At 42.5% G+C, this 21,489-nt stretch overlaps 1 protein-coding gene across 1 annotated transcript in view; it reads left to right on the top strand.

Moving 5' to 3' along the window:
* Eif4g3 (eukaryotic translation initiation factor 4 gamma 3) overlaps positions 1-21,489 on the top strand; it is a 204,378-nt gene that overhangs the window by 49,709 nt on the left and 133,180 nt on the right. The window contains exon 3 of the mRNA XM_051173661.1: positions 6,710-6,838. Coding sequence (XP_051029618.1) covers positions 6,710-6,838 — 129 coding nt within the window. The remainder of the gene's footprint in view (positions 1-6,709; positions 6,839-21,489) is intronic.

A 21,489-nucleotide genomic window follows, 5' to 3' on the forward strand; every position in this document is an offset into this window, starting at 1 on the left:
CAGAGGCTGCTTGTTACCAGTCTGGGTTTGCTTTCCTGCCTGTCTTTGTAGCTGCTAATTAATGCCATTTATGAAAGTTTAGATTCTTCATTAATATTTAATGTGGATTTCTCATTAAATGTTAAATCAGAGTCCTAATTAAAATATTATTTAATATGTATCTGCTTGCTTGGTTTTCCTTTTTCAGAAGAAGGATTAATCTTGGAGATGTAAAGGAGTGCTCGGCTGATAAAATGCCAGTTAGGTTTCTCAGATAAGAGTAGAATCTGTGTCAGAGCATGTTACTAGTGTGTTTCTTTAAGCTGTGGAATATTCCATCCCCTGAGCCATTTCATAGTGTCCCATGAATCAATGCTCAGAAGTAAAGCAACTCTGTGGAGCGTAGTAGTCAGACAGGTCCTTGGAAGTTGGACGGCTGTAAGTACTGTGCTGGGTGAGGGTGTAGTTAGTTTTAGAAAGAACAGAAACAAGGTCATTATCTTAGAGAATAGTTTTATTACTGTTATACCTTGCTGGCATGACGGAGAGCACATTTTTAACTATAATTGGGTAGACACTGGCCAGTGTTCCTTGCAGTTGATGCTGTTCTCACTTTTGTGAGCACATCTGGCTATATGGGACACCTCCAGTCTTCACTTGAGCAGGATTGATGGTTTTGTCCACTGTGTTTCAGTTAACTCTGGGTTTGGGGTCACAGTTCATGGTAGAACCCCTTGCTTAGTGGCTGGCTTTGAGTTAGGTCCCCAGAACTTGAAGCTGGGTGGTTATGTATGTATGTATGTATGTATGTATGTATGTATGTATGTATATGCAAACTGTTCCTTGGTTGTTCAATTTCCATATAGAATATTCCATGGAAGGGTGTCTTATTTCTTTAGGTTTTACAGATTTCAAAGATCCATGGGACATGTTAATTTTTAGACCTATAAAACCATTTTTATTCTTTCAAGATGTACTTTTAAAAGTTTAAATGTATGCTTGTGTCTATATGTCTATGCCATGTGTATGGTGGTATCTGCAAAGGCCAGATGTGAGGCCAGAAGAGGGCATTAGATCCCCTGTGGCTGGATTATAGGTAAGTGGTTGTGAGTTCTGCAATGTAGGTGCTGGAAACAGAATTCAGGTCCCTCTGGGATTCAAAGAGTAACAAGTATTTTTAACCTCTAAGCCATCTCTCCAGCCCCTCCCCCCCCCTTCTTATTTATTTGGTTTTTCAAGACAGGGTTCTCTGTGTCACAGCCCTGGCTGTCCTTGGACTCACTTTGTAGACCAGGCTGGCCTCAAAGTCTGCCTCATCTGCCTGCCTCTGCCTCCCAAGCGCTGGGATTCCACCACTGACAAGCATTCATTTGTGTTTTTGACACAGGGTCTCTTTATGTAGTCCTGGCTGTCCTGTGGTCTGTATATAAACCAGACTGGCCTCAAGCTTGCAGAGATCCTCCTGCCTTTCCCTCCCAGAGTGCTGGGATTAAAGGTATCTGCCACCACACTCCTCTAAATAAACATTCTTTAGTAATTAAAAAAATATTCCAAAAATGTAATTGGCATGTGTGAAGTAATTATTTTAAACTTCCTCAAAGGAAGAGACTTTGAAAGTTCAGTTCAGAGGTGTAGGTGTGTGTGTGTGTGTGTGTGTGTGTGTGGTTTGTCTTTCCCCATTATTGAAATTTTACATGCACACACTTATCAGTGAGGCATAGTATTGAAATGTATGATTCTGGTAGGTTTTTAGGCTATGTTAACTGGGTTGGGTGGGAAGCTTTATGGGAGAAAAATCATTATAGTTTGGAAGTTGGTCAGACATTTATCTGGAGTGCTAATTATGTTCTAGTACAAGCTGGGCAGTCATAGCCAAGGTTTGGGGCTATGATTCTTTCATCTTTTTTGTTTGTTTGCTTATTTATTTTTAAAGAAGGGATCCACTATGTGTCCCTGGATAACCTGGAATTTGTTAGGTTGGCCTTGAACTCACAGAGATTTGTTTGCCTCTAACTCCCATGTGCTGGCATTAACAGGCATGAGCCTTCTGTTTGTTATGTGTAGGGTAGGTTCCATAGAAGAAAGCGCAGCGGAGAGGGAGGTTACCTCACCCTGCTTAGACTTTAGCACTCACACAGGGAAGAACAAGCTGTAGGACATGTGGAACATAGTTTTGGCTCCTCCTGCCCCCTGAAAAGGAAAAAGCCCAAATCAGCTAGCAAGTCTTGACCACAAGCAGACTCTTGTCTGAGGGTAAGCAGAAGTCCTGTGTGCCCCCCTCCATAGTGTGCTTTTCTGTCATATTTGAAACACCCCCTGTGCTACTGTGTCCCTGGGGAAAGGAGGGAATGTAGTTGTGTTAGAAGCAGGCCAACAATGCCTTTCAGTTTCTTTAAGGTTGGCAAAACATTGCAACCCAGGCATGGAGGCAGCTGAGTGAGGAATTAATCTCAAGAGGAGATTTAGCTTGGCACTATACACATGAGCAAAGCCCATGTAATTGAAAAGGATGCATAGACTTGTGACATTGATTGGAGCATGCTAGGGGACTGTCAGAATATTGTTTGTTGAATTTTGAGGGTGTGAATTGTCAAAGGGATAAAGTTTAGCCTCAAGTACAGTGCTGGGACTGCTCTGCCCTGACTCCATAAATCTGTAGAAAACGGTTGGTTGCTGCTTTGCATGTCGTTAATCTCAGCTATTGTGAGGCAGAGATGAGGTGGTTCTCTGGGCATTCAAGGCCTGCTGGCTGGGTCTACAAAATGAGTTCTAGGTCAGCCTGGTCTACATAGTGAAGAGACCTGTCTCAAGATAGATAAAACAAAAAACAAAAACAAAAAAATAAATAAATAAAAATAAAATAAAAAAAGAAAACAGAAAGCTTGGATAGTGTACCTAAAATGGTTTAGGTTACATTCTGTGTGTAGTGTCAAGGAGGTCTATTCACACTGGGTTCATGCTACAAATAGTCCTCATTGTTTGAGGTCATGAATTTCTGGCTATCTGAAAATTGGCTGTGTAGACCTCATCGTTCCCCAGCGTTTCTGGTAACCCAGTGTGAACTTCAGGGATGTGGATTACAGGAGTGGAGGGTGTGAGAGGATAGGCTGAGGCAGCAAAAAAGTCCAGGTTGGGAAGAGAGCTTGGACCTAGATGTTTTGGCAGCGGACTGTGTTGGTACACATGGGTCACACAGTGTAGCATGTGCGTGTTCTCCAGTAGGCTGCCTGCAGCTAATTTGTGTTACAGTTCTGAGGGCTGAAAACAACAAGCAGGACATTGGGGGTGCTGTGCCAGCATTGCTGGGGCCTCATTCGCTATTGGTAGATTTGCATTTTTAATCCAGCTCCCAGGTGGTGCCCAGGCTTTTAGTCTAGGGACACACTGAAAACTGCTGCATTCACTTAACCCGTCATATCCTCTCAGGTGTGACAGTAAAAATCAAAGTGCCAATCATTTCTGTCTAAAACTGTCATTCAAGGTTTTAAAACCAACACTTTAAATGTTGGTAAGAAAATTAAACATGGTAGCTACCATGTATGTATACTTTATACTATCAATGTGAAGCATACATCATTCAATGGATTGCATAAATAGGTTTTTAATTTTACTTTTTAATTTTTTTTAAGGCTAAAGAAAAATAGTTTATTGAGTTTACAGGAGGCCAATGGACTGGGCAGTAACTAGAGTTCTGCTTGTATCATAGGGCAGTGGGCTATCAGAGTTTCCATTCAGGAGAAGTAGCATTATGTTTAGGGTGTTACCAGATGTGTGATTGGCACCATTTGAAGGTGAATAGCCCAGATTGACCAGTGTACAGTTCTGCAAGGTCAGCTTGAGTCAATGTGCAGTTTCTGCCCTCCAGATAAAAGCCTTGCAAGCCACTCAAACCTGTGCCATTATAAGACAGGTTCTTTTCTCTTTGTAAGAAAAGAAATGAAAATTTTTTGATTTATTTTACGTGTATGTTCTGTTTGTGTGTGTGTGTGTGTGTGTGTGTGTGTGTGTGTGTGGTGTGTGGGGGTCCTCTTTGAGATCAGAAGAAGATGTCTGATCTCGAAGAAGTAGATGTGAAATGGTTGTGAGCTGCCATGTGTGTGTTGGGAGTTGAACCCAGGTCATCTGCAAGAGCAACCAAGTGCTCTTAACCACTGAGCCAACTCCAACCCAAGAAACTAAATTTTTGTACAGCCACACCAATAGTCAAACCTGGGTCTCTAAGACCAACGTTCTTAATGCTGTTTGGCCTACTTACAAGATTCCTGGAATAAATATTTACAGTCTGCATGTTTCTGTTTTACATTTGTGTTTGGGAGGTAATGATCTGTAACTTAATCTCAGAATGGGGACTTAATGACACTTCTGTGACGTATGCTATTCCAGAGCAATCTGGCAATACGATTTTGATAAGTTTCAGTTTATTATTTATTGTTGAATACTAAGCATGGAGTTACACTAGTACCTTGGAATTAAAACCAGTTGCTTTGGATCAGTTATATAAGCAGGTCATTAACAATGGGAGTGTAAGTGTAAAAATCACGTTTTAAGATGGAAACTGCCCAGATGGTGGTGTCACAGGCCCTTATTCCAACACGGAGAGGCAGAGGCAGGCAGATCTCTCTAAGTTTGAGGCTAGCTTGGACTCTAGAGCAACTTTCAGAACAGCCAGAGCTCTTGCACAGTGAAACCCTGTCTAGAAAAAACAAAAACAACAACAAAAAAGATGGGAACGGATTCCTAGGCAGCCCATATTTATTTCACAGTAGCCTCCCAGTGCCCTGCATCTCTGCCCTCTGGGGAAAGCCAAATCCCTTGACAGTTGGCTTCTATCTTGTGCAAGAGAACATGGTACCCTGTTGGATATACACATCCTGGAGCCCAGCACTAGGGAAGCTAGGGAGAGAGAATTGTTGTGTGTTTGAGGCCAGCCTGGTCTGTACAGTTACTGGTTACTGTGGCTTTCCTGTAAGACACTGATTCAAAAATCCAAAATCACAGTAAATCAAAACAACCAATCAGCTGTTTTCAGATCTTCACAGGGACAGCAAAAAAGCAAACACCAAACAAAATCAATGTGGCCATTTTTTGTGGGACTTCAACCATGTGAATGTTACTGCTTCTTTTTGTATTTATATTAAAGAGCTATTTATTATTTTGTGTGTGGGGGCATTTTGTGTGCGTGCGTGCGTGCGTGCGTGTGTGTGTGTGTGTGTGTGTCTGTGTCTGTATGTGTATGTGTATGTACCTGGGGTGTATTAGATTCTGTGTGTGTGCAGGAGGGAGCTGGGGTGTGTTAGATTCTGTGTGTGTCTGTAGGGAGAGCTGGGGTGTATTAGATACTCTGTGTATTAGATTCTGTGTGTGTATGTGGGAGGTAGGGTGTAATAGATTCTGTATGTGTGTGTATATAGGGGAAGCTGGGGTGTATCAGTTTCTTTGTGTGTTGGTGGGAGGAGGAGCTGGTGTGGATTAGGGTCTCTCTGTGTGTAGGGAAAGCTGGCATGTGTTAGATTCTGTGTGTGTATGTGTGACAGTGTGCATTTCTGTTCTCCAGTGTGTGGAGACCAGAGGCTGGTAGCAGGTCCCTCTCATGGTTGTCCACCTTAACTTTGGAAGCAGAGTCTCTTAGTGAGGCTTGGGTTTACCAGTTGGCTAGGTAGGTGGGCTGTTGAGCTCTGGAGATTCCCCAGTCTCCATGTCCTTCTCTCCCTAGTGCAGGGTTTACAGTCGTGAATCCCCATGGATCTTTCCTTTGGGTGGTGCAGATCAACTGTGGATCTTCATGCCTTTGTGTGTGGCAAATGGTTTACTCACTGAGTCAATTGAAAATGCATTTAATCCACCTGACCATCCAGATCATACAAGAATAGAGCAGCCTTTACTGGCCTCAGAACATTTAGATTAGCCTGTCATCAGGCAAAGGGCTTTATAGTAGTGCTTACTCTTACATAATTCATCAACTTGTAGGTGTACTTTTGTGCTATCTAAAGTTCAGGAAGCAACTATCAGGCTGGTTTTAATTGGAGAAAATAACTGCTTTTGTCCTTGTCTTACAGTTTTTTTGGTTTGACAGTGTCATGGGAGCCCAGACCAGCCTTGAATTTGAGCTTTCTGTGTTACCATGGATGACATTAAACTCCTGATCTTCCTGTTTCCCAAGAGCTGGGAATACAGGCCGCCACCACCAAACCCTGGGTGCTGCCTGGGTTTGACCCCAGGGTTGATGGCACAGTAGACAAAATCACTCTTCCAGAATTTGCCTCTTCTCTTGAGGCAGCCTCACTGTGGAACACAAGCCAGCCCTGAACTCAGCATTCCCCTGCACACTCCTCCAGAGTGCTGGGATTATAGGCAGGCACCATCGTTGGGTAGTCCGGAGAGTCTTGAGAAACACGTTATGGGATTCTCACTCATACTACAGAAAAGCTGGGCCTCTGTAGTCGCCTCTTCACTTCCGCAGGGATTTGTTTCTTGTGTCTTTTATAAAACATTCAATACAATTTCAAGTTACATTGCATTTAGCAAATTTTTTGTTTTAGCATGTTTGGTTTGTTTGGAGACTATGTTTTAGGAATTTATCAAACAGATGGAAATATTCATGTATTCTCAGATAGTAAGCACCTCTTTAGTAGTAGTTTACTGTAATTTGTGAGACAGTCCAATTAAACAATGATTTGAGCTGTACTTGTAGATCTGGTCACTAATCTGCTGTTCTTTCATTTCCTCACAGGTAACACAGGTAGCAAGACAGCCGGGACCCCCAACCCCTTCCCCTTACTCAGCACATGAAATAAGCAAGGGGCACCCCAATCTTGCGGCCACGCCCCCGGGACATGCATCGTCCCCTGGACTCTCTCAAGTAAGAAATATAGGCTTTCTTTTTAAAAAACATTTTCTTATAATCCTTACATTTCAGTCTCTCTAAATGAGACTCTGCTCACTGTGGGTTAGTTCAGAGTCCTTGAAGGCTTGGGTTCCTTATTTTGTGTGTCTGCCAGAAGCTGCCACTTTATGCTTTTCATCTTGTAGTGATTAAAAAAGAAACTGAATTTATATTTAGCTTTCCTCATTTATTTGAGAAATTGGCCAATGATTCTAAAATTAATTAAGAGAAGAAACTTAGGTGTGCTGAACCTGCCTTTTAGTGTCCTCTGCCCTTCCCATTCCTTTTTGGTGGAAGGGACAGTGCTTTTTTGCTTTTATGAAAGGCAGATGATCTTTTCTGTAGGGTAACTTGGTGTGTTTTCTGTTTGTTGGTGTTTTATTTATTTATTTTGCTGGAGTTCTTTGGGTTTTGTTATGTATCAGGACTCTCAGCAAGTTTTACTTGATGGGCAGCACAGACATTGATCCGGCTTTAGGGCATCAGTGAGTCTCCTGCATCCCAAACCTTCCCTAGATACTATTTAGCTGGTGTATACCTCCATCACACATCACATGCTTAAGAAAGGAACCCTGGACCTCTGGAAGGGCGACAAGTGTTTGTAAATGCTGAGCCATCTCTCCAGGCTACATTTAAAACTTTTGTTATCGTATTTGAGGCTTTTTAGAACTTTACCATTAGGAAGCGACTAAAATTAATAAAAACAATTCTAAAACTTGTGATTATTATGTTTGGGGTTATTAATCATAGTTTGAACTACAGAAAGTTCCCAACAGTAGTTATAATTGGCTAGACCATAATCAGTCTGTTTCTCTATTAAGGGCTCTATGAGTTAATTTGTCCTGGACTCCTGGACTCTGTGAAATGCTTGTTTGTATATAATAGAAGTCTTATTTTTTTTTTTTTTGAACTCTTATTTTTTAAAATATTTAAACTCTTGTTTACTTAGCTAGTGGACAGAGCTGTCCAACTTGTAATTAAGATATATTAGTCTGAGTCTCATCAAGAGAAAACTTGTAGCAGCTTGAGTAGGGAACATTGGATATAATGAATTACATATAACAGATTAGAGTAGAGATGACTTGAATGTAAAGAAAGGACTCCCAAGAGTGTAAGAGGGGCAGATCTGTACAGAGGCCCCTTTTCGAGGACTGATGTCGAAGCTGTGACTCCTCATGGTGGAAGGGTCTGGAGTGCTGCACAGTTGAACTTGCTCAAAGTCCTTCCTCTGGAACTTGCTAGGAGCTTGTCCTTTAGAGTGTTGAAAGGTATTTTTGTTGAATAGATCTCTAATAGAGCTGATGCAGTGCAAATGGTCCAGGCCTTACAGTGACATTGGGTGAGCAAGTCAGGAGCCACCAGTGGTGGGAGCTTGCCACAGCTCTGCTTCTGCAGAATTTTCTGTTGTCTGTTGTCGCTGAAAATTCAAAACTTCCAAGTGACTGTATATTAGTCAGCCACGCACTCACATATAGTATTCATTGCATGGGAAATACAAAAAGACCTCCTAGACTTTGTGCCATTTACTTTAGATGTAGTATGTTAGCTTGCTTTCAAGTGCTTTGAGAAAGCACTGGCTGTCCAAGGGTTTCTGCTGCTGTGAGAGACACCATGACCACAGCAACTCTTAAAAAGCAGAACATTTGACAGCGGTGGCTTACAGTTCAGGGGTTCAGTCTGTTATGGAGGAACATGGTGGTGTGTAGGCAGATGTGGTTCTGATAATTCATGTTGATAATTCAGGCCAAAGGAAGTAGACTGTCTCCCTGGGCCTGGCTTGCAAATATGAAACTCCAAAGCCTGTCTCCATGCACTTTCTCTAGCAAGACCACACCTACTCCAGTATGGCCACAGCTACTCCCAACAGGGCCACACTCCTAATAGTGCCGCTCCCTTTGGGAGCCTTTTTTTTTTTTTTTTTCTCTTCAAACCACCACATTGGCCAAAAACAACTTGAGAGGAGAAGGTTTATTTCCACTTACAGCCTGCAGTACATCGTGAAGACAGGGCAAAACTTAAGCATGAATCTGGAGGCAAGAAATGAAGCAGAGGTCTTGGAGAAACAATGCTTACTGGCTTGCTGCCTGTGGCTTGACCAGCCCCAGGGTTAGCATTACCCAGAGTGAGGTGGGGCCTTACACATTAGTCATCAATCAAAAAAATGCACATGGGCTTGCCTATAAGCCAAATGGATGGAGGCTATGGTTGTTCGAATAACAATGGCCCCCATAGTCTCATATAGGGTGGCCTTGTTGGAGGAAGTATGTCGCTAGGGGTAGACTTTGAGGTTCAAAATCTCATGCCAGGCCTTGTCTGTCTGTCTCCATCCCTTCTTTCTTTCCTCCCTCTTTCCCTACTCTTCCTTTTTGTCTTCCTCTCCCCAACTCCTGCTCCCTCTCTCTCCCCCTTAGGATCAGGATGTAGCTCTTAGCTCTTCCTCCAGTTGCTATATGTGCTGCCATGCTTCTGCCATGATGATCATGCCCTTACCCTCTCAAACTGTAAACAAGCCTCAGTTAAATGCTTTCTTTGAGCTGCCTTGGTCAATGGTGTTTCCACAGCAATAGAACAGTGGCTAAGACAGAAACATCTCAGTTGAGGTTCTCTATTTTGTGTCAAGTTGACACAGCCTTAACCAGGACGGGTAGATAGTGTCCCCTTTCTGGTTCTGGGTAGGCTCTGGGCTTTGTGTAAAGGGAGTGATGTGGCCCAGTGAGTGGACCCTGCTGACTGTAGCTCCCCTTGTGCTGCTGAGGGGAAGCTGTATTCAGGAAGGTTCTCTGCTACAAGTCTGCAAGGTAGTTAGCTATTGGCTGCTGGGCACTGCTCCCCACTGTACTGCACCGTGCATCTGGACAGAGCAAGCTGTGCCAATCTGGGAGCTGGTCAGAGGAGAAACCTGTTTGGAGTCGCTGTCAGGATGACAGGAGCTAAAGTCTCCTGAAGGTTGCCTGTGTAGTGTCCTCATTGACAACAATGTGTCGGCTGAGACTTGGAAATATTTATAGAGTCAGATCCATTTTCCCATCATAGACAAATAGGGCCACTTTTAAGCTGACAGACAAGCAACTGACTTTGGTGAGTAAGGAGCAAAAGTCCTTCATAGCTGAGATTTTGGCCGATTCAGTGTGTGATTTGACCCAGGCAGCTGGTCCAGGGCGCTTCAATTTCCTGAAAGTCAGGGCTCCCTAGAATCACACGGTTCACATTTAAGAAAGGGTGTGTTCTCAGTGGTGTCAGTTGTGAGGCCACAAGAGCCATCTTTTTGCCATTTCCTCAGCCCTTCTTCAATACTAGAGCACATGAACAATTAGGAAGCTAGAAAAGGGGCCACCAGTTGTCATCTCAGGGTCCTTTGTGCTCTGCCTGCTGGGATCATTACTGATTGATGAGTGTGTGTGTGCTCCATGCAGCTCCCTGAGCTGTGTCCATAGTCCTTTTCTTACTTAATGTTTTGAGGCAGGGTCTCACTGAATTCTCAGGCAGGCCTTGTTTGGGGCAGTCCTGTTTCAGTTCCTCCCTAGTAGGAATTACAGGCTTTTGCCACTAGCCCAAACTCTTAATTTTGGTATTATTAATATGACTAATCATTTTACTTATTGGTAACTTTTATATACTTAAAATTTTCCAGTTCTATGAGGAAAGCAAGTATAGGTTCAAAGACTTTTACAAGGAGCCTTACTAAGTAGGGAAGGTTTTATTTTTTCCTAATTTTATCCTTTTTAAGTGAGAACTTTTATTAGAAAGGGGAGGGAGATGGAAGGAAAGAGAAAAGAGGTAAAGAGACACAGAGAGAGGACAGAAGAGAAAAGGGAGACAGGAAAAGTCCTGTCTGCCCCCGGGGAACGGCGGGTAAGGAAAGTGGGAAGAGAACAGGAAAAGAGCAGAAAGAGAAGAGCAGAGAGAGAGAGAGGAGAGAGAGAGAGAGAGAGAGAGAGAGAGAGAGAGAGAGGAGTTCCCTACTTTTATCTTGTTGGTGACATAGATGCATGTTGAATTTCCTTAAACAGCAAAACAAAGTTAAAATTTCCTTTCCTTATTTAAAAAAATACTTATTTAAGCACAGCTTTAATCTCAGCATTTGGGAGGCAAAGGCGGGTAAATCTGTGAGAGTTCAAAGCCAGCCTGATCTATAAAGTGAGTTTTTAGGGCAGCTAGAGCTGTTCTACAGAAAGACCCTGTTTTGAAAAAAACCCAAAAGGGGAGGGAGTTAAACTTATGTATAGATAATGTTTGCCTGAACATTCCTGAATTTGTGAATGTGCACCACATACATGCCTGATGTCCAGGAGCCTGAAAGAGGGTGTTGGATCCCCTGGTACTAGAGTTAAGGATGATTGTGAGCCACCTGATGGGGTGCCGGGAACAGACCTTAGGTCATTTGCAAGGGCAACAAGTGCTCCTAATTGCTGATCCATCTCTCAGGCCCTTTTTTCCTCTGTCGTGAAGTACATTCTGTCTACAGTGCCTTTAGAGGGAATGGTGTGTGGAAGCTACCTCAGGGGCAGCTGAGGATTTCTTTCTATCTATAATACTGGTAGCATGTATGCCCTGTTGGTGCCTGTTACGGGCACTTTCCCACCAGCCTGGTCCACAGCCACATCAGCCCCCAAAAACATGAAGAGATGCTGTATTAATTATGAAACTGTTGCCCAGTTACTAGTAGCATTTCTTATTGGCTAGCTCTGTCTTAAATATTAACTCATTTTTATCAACCTAAGTGTTTTCCATGAAGACTGGAGAGAGGGTCTGAACTTTTTTTTTTTTTACTCCTCTTGCTTCCTACATTTCAACCCCTCTCTACTACATCTCCCAGAATCTACCTTGTCTCCTAGTCAACAGGGCTTTATTTATTAACCAATAAGAGAAACATATTTACATAATGACATCTCCCATCATCTCTTTTTTTGTCTAAAATAAGGGTTTTAGCTTTAACATAGTAACATATATAACAGTTACCAAATAAGAACTATAGCTGACAATATTTAGTTCATTAACATCAGGAATTAAAGAAAATATTTTATCATCTACTCTATCTTTGTGAGTCTAAGGTCTTATATGTAACTTATCTTTAATCCTAACAAAGGGAAACTAAACCATTAACTATCTGTCTTCAAGTCCATCAAAGACCACAGGAGGATAAACTCTAGAAATTACAGAGACAATCGCTGCCTGGTCAATCACCCGAAGTTCTTCTGTAATGTTCCATCTTTGGCCCAAAGGCCACAGTTTGTCTGGCAAACTCCTCCATGAAGCAGGAACCCTGCAGCAATATTCATCTTGTTTAGCAGTCTCTTTCCTGGGGGTTATGCATGTCCAGTTTATACAGCATAAAGTCAAACACAGTCCAGACAACAGCAGATTTTGTCCAAATGGCTAGTCTTGACTTATTGGAAGCAAACTCTATAATGAGTTTCCCTGATGCCCATCTTCCTTTATGACACAGGTGGTGTTGCCAGGAGCAGTTGTGCCTCACTGTTTAAAAAAAAAACCTAAATCATTTTAAATGCCATATTCTGTAGGTCTTTGAAAGGGTTGAAGAATGCCTATCCAATTGAAATACATCTCTGTATATCTAGAAAACCTAACCAACCTAACCATAAGCTTTGACTATCATAGGTAACTATCTACAATCTGTACTTAATTATACGTTACATTTTAAAATGAGCTATACAAACACAATACTTAAACAAGAAGAGAAATATACATATCACAAAATTGGCCTTAAAATTTGTATCAGTAAGTGAAAATCCATTCCAAAGCAGAGTATTCATATCTATACCATAATCCCCTTTTTACCTTTAAAATGAGACTGGTTGTGATCATTAACTGTTTATAACCAACCCTATTTAAATGAAAACAAACATTTATAGACAATATTTGGGAGTTTGGTGTCATCCTTTCCAAACTGCTTCCTGCTAATTGGAGACTCTGAATACCATGGATTCCTAAGAAGATGCACAAATCCTGGCTGTAGTCTGCAAGGCTGCCTTGTCCCATCTGTTTTGAATGTTGTATCACCTGAGACACTGACATCTCCTGTTAGGTGCCAAATGCTGTTTGTTAGTATTTGATAATCTCATATTTAAAAATAAATTTCAAATACTATTGTCTTTTTTGTTCTTGTTGTTTGAGCTTGGGTCTTGTGTAGCTCAAACTTGCTTGGAATTTACCATACAAATGAGGTGGCCTTGAACTCACAATCCTCCTGCCTCAGTCTCTGTTATATTAGAATTAACAGTATACCATCATGTTCTGCTAGAATAAATACTGTCATCTTTCTGTCTTCACAGTTGTCATTAGTATAAGTAAATGGTATCCTGCTGTTGTGGCTCTTGACTTTAATCCCAGCACTTGGGGGATGAATCGGCAGGATCAGGAATTCTAGGCCAAGTTCCCAGAAGAGAAGGGGAAAAAAAAAAAAAAAAGAATAAGCTATAAATACCTGGGACAACCAAATGGTTTGTTTGTGGTATGTTGCACAATTGTGGTGATCATTTGTATTTGTGGTGGCTTAATGTGACAGAACGACTGGGGAATTTCCATGGCCTTGTCATCTGCTTTTCTTTACAGGACAGCTGGAATTGTATTTATAATGTAGGACTTCACCCAGTGTGTTCCTGTTGCTACCTCGTCTTAGCAGTCTTTTAACTTACCTTGAACCCAAGCCTAGAGGAATTTTTGGATGCCGATTTCATTGTGCTTTTCCTTATACTGCATTGCACAGAGCTTCAAAAATAGCCCAGTGATTTAAAAAATTCCATGCTTGATTTTTTTTTTTTTTTTTTTTTTTTAAATGCTCTTGTTAGAGCAATGGCTATTACCCAGATTGCAGTGAGCCCAAAAATTCACATTTGGCTTGGCAAAAGTACTCCATCTACACAGGTAGAATCCACATTAGAAATCTCAAAGTAGGGCCTGGAGAGTTGGCTGAGCAGTTGGGAGCAGTGGCTGCTCTTCCAGAGGACCTGGGTTCAATTCTCAGCACCCACATGGCAGCTCACAAGTGTCTGTAGCTCCAGGGGATCCGACACCCACACACAGAATACATACAGGTCAAACACCAGGGTACACTAAATAAAATCTTAAAAACAAATACAAAAACAAAAACAAAATCTCAGAGTATCAAGTCAGCTTCTTAGGAAATGAAAGGACTTTATAAGAACCAAACTGATTATGGTTTCATAGGCATTCCTTTGTTGTCTTTTATGTGGCTTCAGCTTTTGATTAGTGTGCCTCATTTTCACCTACGTGCTGCCAGGGGGAAGAACAATTTTTTGTGGACACAGCTAGGGACTCTTCTTGACACCCTTCCCCCTTGTTACCACTGGGTATTTTGAGTAAGTTTTTAAAAAACAAACAAACAAACAAAAAGCCTGTCTTTCCTATTCAGGTTTCCCTCAGTGGACACTTAACACTTCCTGTAAGATCTGAGCCTTGCTGGCCTGAGTGTTGCCACTTTCTAGAACTAGTGAGACATGCAGATGGTTTGTTTGTCTGTGTATTTATTTTTTTGACAGTTCCAAATGAGGCCTGATGGGAGGGGCTGGGCAGTTCCGGAGGTGTTCTGGAGTTACAAAGCCTTGGTACTATAGAATGGTGCTTGGAAATGGAGTCCTCCCTGAGTGCTGTTTCCATCCAGGGAAACCAGCACACACAGCGAAACTTGGGAAGGAGAACTAAAGTAGGGTAGTGTTTGGCTTGTCTTCTGTTTGTTTAGGATGCCGTGCTGGGGATCTGCATTGGATGCAGGTCCTCTGCCACTGAGCTAGAGCCACAGTCCTGAACCAGATTACTTTTGTAGAGAACTAGGAAGTTATACAGGAACATTTCTGGCAGGAATACCCTCTGCATGTATGTGACTGAGCAGGGTGTAGCATGGACTGTCAGGACCCAGGAGGGAAGGTCAGCAGAGGGAAGGAACTGGGTGTGCTGGGAGAGTTTGCAGGGGTGTGGGGTGTGGGGCAGGACAGTTAGGTAAAGGACTGTTGCCTTTAAAGGGAATGAATAGGAAAGTTATTTGAAAGTTTATGAGCTGCAAAGGGCAGTATATAAAAGCCCCTATCCCTGTTTTTCTTTGGAGACTGTTTCTCATGTAATGTAGGATGGCCTCCTAGCCCAGGCCTTCCTTTGCCTCCCAAGTACAAGGGTCATTTCTAAACCATCTACCAGTTTATGGACCACATTTGCTTTTCCTACACAAAATAAGCCTCAAGCTATTTAATTGCATCCCTCATTTTCTGTTACTCAATAGATTTTTTTTCCATCGATGCCTACTAATTGCATTTTATATGTATGATATATATGCATATATATACATACATATATGTGTGTGTATATACATACATGCATGCATACATATATATGTATATATGAGAAATTATGTTGCCAATATCTTGTCATATTTTACAGGTAAAACCAGTCTTTTCTGTTCATTGTTCACAGCACTCTATTTCTAGGCACTACTCTATATTACCAAGGCCGTGTTACTTCTGAACACCTCTGGGATTGCCCATCCCCTCCATGACAGGCCTCACTACAGTTGTTGCTTTCCTTCACCAGATAACCTAATTACTTTAAGAGCAGTTTGTAGTTGAAAAAAATGTTGTTGGGAAGAAAAACACTAAGGTATTTCAAAGAGAGGGCATTCAAAACATCAGTTTGTTATATTGGCCATGTGGTTAAGATGAGGCTGATGTAATCTAGAGTTAGTACTGCTGGAAGCGGCTGACATGCATGCAGTTGCAGAAGTGAGGTGGAAATGATGGTAGTGCGAAAACTTGTTGTTCAGAGGATGGTTAGGAATGAAGTTCAGGGTCAGGTGGTAGGCTCCTCAGTGCCCAGTATCACAGGGTGCCCTTTTTCTGTAAATTCTGGAGTTTGTGTGTGCTCCCTTATTGACATTGGCTGTAATCCCAAGTTATCCTTTAGTGTGAAATGTCCACTTTCTACTTATTGCTGTTCTTCTCTTAGCTTCAGAGGACTAAGAGTACAAGGCATCCAGGCTGTAGTTCCCTGTGCTCAGAGCATCAGTGCCTGACTCTCTGTTCTCAAGGCGTCTTGCTCAGGGAATATGATTGCTAAAGAGGCATTTGGCAGTAGACTTTGTTTTTGTTTGTGTGCTTGCTTGAGGGTTTTCTAACATAACCCAAGCTGGCTTGCATTCTCCATCTTCCCTCCTCATCCTTGCTAGGGCTGGAGTTACAGCTGTGTGCCACCATGCCTGTTCCTGCCTGTTGCAAAGCTTTTCACATTGTACACAGGTGAAGATTTTCTTCTTTTAGGAAACTAGAGCAGGTTTAGAGAGAAATGTTTTGGGTTTCCAAGTAGACAGGTAATAGAAACCAATATTTGAACAGCAGCTGTCATTTGCCACTCCCCTGGAGTGAGGGAGGTCAGCTGTCCAGTTTCCATATTTAGGGAGTGACTGAAACTCTGACTGATGTTAAGGGTTCATGGAGTACTTCAAGGTTCACCAGGGAATGGAGAAGTTGGGAACAGAAGTGATGACTCAGAGGCCAGCTGGCTCATTTACATAACCATTTGGCAACCTTTAGAAGGGAGGAAGTCGCTAAGGCACTGGTGACTAGCCTGGGAAGATGAGCTGTATGGAGGACTGACACACAGCTATCACTCTTGCTGCTTCTGCTCTGAGAATGGTCACAGCAGCCAGAGCACCAATAAAGGCAGAAGGTTAAACCACTTGGAGACAAATACCAAAGTACTAGGAAGAGGTATAATAAAGCTTTGCATTATCTATATAAAAACGAAAACTGTTAAAAAGGTGGTCTTCTGTTCAGCTGCAAGGAATAAAGACTTTCTGAAGAGTGGCCCTCTCTCTAGGGTCTTTGAAAAGGATAATTCTCACTGGATGACAGTGCCATAAGGCTCTCAAAGGAGTGCTCAGTCTTCAGGTGTCAGAAGGACAAATTCTAAAACCAGGTCTTGCTCAGATTAGAAATGGTTGTAAGCATATCCCATTGGACAAACATTAAAATAATTGCAGTTGAAACACTAAAAGCTATTCTTCCAAGATCACAGAACTTATTCACAGCGGAGCCCAGGCCTGTGTTTATGGACACTCTCAGTTCTAGGTTGCCATTGCCAGGGTGGTAGCTGGATGGTCAGGGTACCTTGTGACACAGGTGTGGTTATTCCCATTTTGTAGATTGAGATGAATTGATTGGATAGCAGCCAGGTCAGCGCGCCCCCCCCCCCCCCACTTTTCCTAGCTTCTTTGTTTTTTTTCTGGCATCAGACTTGAACTTTGGGCATCACCCATGTGAGGTAAGTGCTCCACCACTGAGCCTCACTCTCTAACTGCAGTTCCCAACTCCTCTACTCTCTCTTGTGTCCTCATAATTCCCTGTTATCCTTCAGGCTCATTTTTAGATATGCCAGACTTTTATAACCTATTCTGGAAATACAACTGTCCGTTGAAACACATATGTCTTTTGAAATACTGTCTCTGGTCTGAAGACATGGCTCAGCAGTTAAGGGCACTTGCTACTCTTCCTGTAGATCAAAGTTCATGTCCTAGTACCCACATCAGGTGCTTCATAGCACCTGTAACAATTGCTGCTAGCAATCTGACATCCTCTTTTGACCTGTGGACAACTGCACTGGGGTGTGTGTGTGTGTGTGTGTGTGTGTGTGTGTGTGTGTGTACATGTGTATGCTTGTGTATGTGTGCATGTGTACAGATAATATTAACAGAAATAATGTTTCATAATATTGTTTGCGGTTGAGAGATGACTCTGTAGACAATTATTTGCTGTGCAAGTAGGAGGACTCAATTCTGATCCCTAGCACCTACATAAAAAGTCAGGTGTGATGGCATATGTCTATATTTCAGGCTCTGGGAGGCAGGAACAGAGGATCATGGGGCCTTATTGACCAGCTATCTAGCCAGTCAATGAAATCTGGCTTTAATGAACTACCCAGGCTCAAGAAATAAGATGAGAACAATTGAGTATGATAACCTGATGTCATGTTTGTCTTCCACACATGGACATGCACCTGCATGTAGACACATGTAGGCACGTACACTGTACACACACAAAAAGAAACAGTACATTTCAGCTTTTAAGCAGTCAACTTGAAACACCTTTGCTAAACAAATGGACTTTATAAGAAGCTATCTGCACAGGCCCAGTGGTGGTGGCACATACCTTTTGTCCCAGGGAGGCAGAGGTGGGTGGATCTCTTGAGTTGGAGGCCAACCTAGTCTACAGAGCGAGTCGCCGCAGGATAGACAGTACTGTTACACAGAGAAACCCTGTCTTGAAAATAAAAACGTTTATCTGTTCAGTATTCAAAAACGAAGAAGAGGAGTTGCAGGACTCACAGATTATGTCTACTGTGACACATGCATGGAATGAGAGCCTGGCTGAGATAATTTTAGATGAAAAGAAGAATCTAAAGAATAGATAAAGGTTGGGCTAGAGGGAGAAAGCAGCACAGATGAGAGAGAGGGTGTCAGAGCAGGTGCAGCAGTGTTGGGTCTAGCCCAGGCCCAGCCGAGCAGATGCCGTAAATGTCTGTGGGTGCCTGGGGACTCAGTGAACCAGCAGGATCTTCCTGCTGGCACCTGATGTTTTGTGGCAGCAGAGAAGGAACTGGGTTGCTCTGCTGCATAGGGTGAACAGTATAGTTACTATTGTGAGACTATGATGCATCCCAGACATAAATGAACTCAAATGCCATCCTTTTAGATGACTTGCCATGACCCAGGTAAAAGCATGGCTTGTCACCTTGCCTTAATTATTAAGGATACAAAAATGGAGCTTCCTTTGATGTGACTGCTCAAAACTGAGGGGGTCCTGGGGCTAGAGAGATGGCTCAGTGGTTAAACGCATTGGCAGCTTTTCCAGAAGTCCTGAGTGCAGTTCCCAGCAACCACATAATAATGGCTCACAGCTTCTATAATGAGATCTGGTGCCTTCTAGCATGTAGGTATACCTACAGATAGAGTACCATATACATAAAATAAATACATATTTAAGATGAGGGGTTCTTAGTCCCTTAGTCTCATCTTCCCACTGGAATCAGCTGATACTGTGCATCTCATTCCTCACAGATGCATTTCATTGCTTGGGTCTGAGCCTGAGTATTGTGATGAGTGCCCAGGCTTGAGAAGGCAGGCTCAGGTTGTGCCCTTTGCTCCTCCCTGCCACATGTGAGCTTCTTAAAGAGCACACAGCCTCTGTCCTAGAGCACACACACAAGTGAAGAGATGAGGCTGATTCTTCATCTGGAGACTGCCAGTTTTGTGTAGTGTTGCAAGAGGTGTTCCTTCTATGGCTGCATTAGTCTGTAGCTTTTGATGGTAGAGCAGTGTGGTTTGGACTGCTTGTTGGTTGCAGGTGCCTTTGCTTCTATGCTGTTAAGACTTCCTGGGTTTCAAGCTGAAGTTCAATGGGTTCCAAGACTTTTAATGCTGTAAATCATATCCCTTCATAGGATTTGTAGTGGCTAACCTTACCCATAGTATGTCCTGAGTCCTTAGCCAGTAAAAAGTAGTTATAAATGAAATTTTGCAGTTATTTCCTTCAACTATTTAACAGTGTGAATGCTTTAATTTATTTTAGGAAAAGAAGATCTGATTGAGAGTAGATGTGTATTGACACTGATGAACTTTGATTAGAAGTTTATTTTGTACATAGAAGTGTAACTGTAAGATGGCCAGTCTGACCGTTCAGATCTTTTTCTGAGGAGGAAGGGATTCCAGCTCCTCTCTGTGAGGCCTTCCTTGAGTTCCTGAGCTGGGAAATGAGGAGACTGTGGGCGTTACCTAGAGGATGAATGAGCAAGCGATCTGTCTGAACGGAATGTTTCCAGAATACAGTCAGCCAATGAGCATTTTGGAAACACGGGCAGTGTTTAGATACAGCGAAATGCTGCCCCCACCTAGCTGATTTTAAAGTAGTTAAAGAAATGAAACACAAGAAATTAAGGAATTTTTTGTTGTTGTTGTTTATATGCTTGTTTTCTATGCTGTTATAGTATTTCAGTTTATGGAGTATGGTAAGAAATCTGTTTGCTTTCAAAATTGCCACATTCTAGGATTCTGTTGATAATGATAAATATTTTGACTTGGGTTGCTGAAGGTGACAAGTAGCGCTGTTGAAATGGATGGTGATGAATGACTAAAGCTATTTCCGTTTGTTGAGGACAGTGCTCATGAGCTATCTGTTTATAGGGTAATAGTAAGAGGGATTGGATGGCTTTAATGTGGACTAAATATGTACTGTGTCTTAATGAATGGATGAATTGCCTAAAACCTTCATTCACTATGTTCCACAATTAAGTAGAGTAGTATTTGTGACAGATAGCCCTGTACAGTTGTACAATGCCCCTGGTGTTTCATTCAGAAATGAATAACCTCTCCACTGGAGCACTGTGTGAAGAGGCCTGGAGGGGAGCAGAGCAGTCGCATTTTGTAAAAGGCTTGGGAAGATTTTCCTTCAGTTAGATAGCTAAAAAGGGATTGATGGCACATCTTGCTGAATTAATTCTCTGTGGGCTAGGGCGCCCTGCAGCACATCTAGAATATCAGAAAGTTCTCAGTGTGCTGTGGCAGCAAGACAGCCTTAGACAGCAATGTGTGTGGGCACACACTTGTAATCCAGCATTTGGAGCAGATGTCCCGAGTTTGATGCCCACTTGGGCTATACAGTGAGACCCTGCCTTTAAAATAAAACTGAAGTTGTGTACCTGAAAGGGAAGCTCTGGCACACACCTTAATTCCATCACTCGGGGCAAGGCAGAGGCAGGAGGATCTCTGTGAGCTAAGGCCAGCCTGGTCTACAGAGTGAGTTCCAGGACAGCCAGGGCTACACAGAGAAACCCTGTCTCAGACACCCAGAGTGGTGGGGAGGGGGAGGAACAAAAGAAATTCAAAGCAGAGGGAGAACTACTTGGAGCAGTCCCAACAGCCACAAGAAATTCATTGTAAAGGGAAAGAATGAGTGTGCACCCGGATCGGCCAGGGTCTTCCTGTCTGTTGTTGGCTTTGGTTTTTCATCACTCAACATAACACATAGTGAAAATTCAAATTTAATTCAGGTCTCACAGTTAGCTAATGGTATACCTGAGATTTGTGTTCAGTTTCTTAAAAAAAAAAAAGTTTGCAGGGTGGTAATGGGTACTTGCTCTTGTAGACCAGTCTAGCCTTGCACTCAGAGGTCCACCTGCCTTTACCTCCCCAGTGCTAGGATTAAAGCTGGCATTATTGAATTTCAGTAGCAGATTTCTAGTGTATGCTTTTAATTGTGTGTGTGTGTGTATGCAGTGTGTGCGCATTTGTGTGTGGTCATGAGTGGTCAAAGGAAACTTTATGGATCACCCTTGTGTAGCAAGCACCCTTCCCATTGCCCCTGTAATTTTGTTTTAAAAGATCACAAAAGCCATCCTTCAGGCAAAGCTATGAACATACAGTGCATTAAAAATCCAGAAAGTCCCTCAGAAGTGGAAGCTAGTGACCTTGGTACTATCTTGAAAGAGAAAGAGTGAATCTCAACTTTTCCTAAAAACTCCCAGCAGCCTTTGTTAAAGCAGCCATAGAGCTGGTGTGAAGGGAAGTTCTGGACAGCGGCCCCTCTATTTTCTACCTCTTTGCCAGTCAG

This window comes from Phodopus roborovskii, unplaced genomic scaffold, assembly GCF_943737965.1.
Source record: "Phodopus roborovskii unplaced genomic scaffold, PHOROB, whole genome shotgun sequence".
NCBI classification, from domain to species: Eukaryota; Metazoa; Chordata; class Mammalia; order Rodentia; family Cricetidae; genus Phodopus; species Phodopus roborovskii.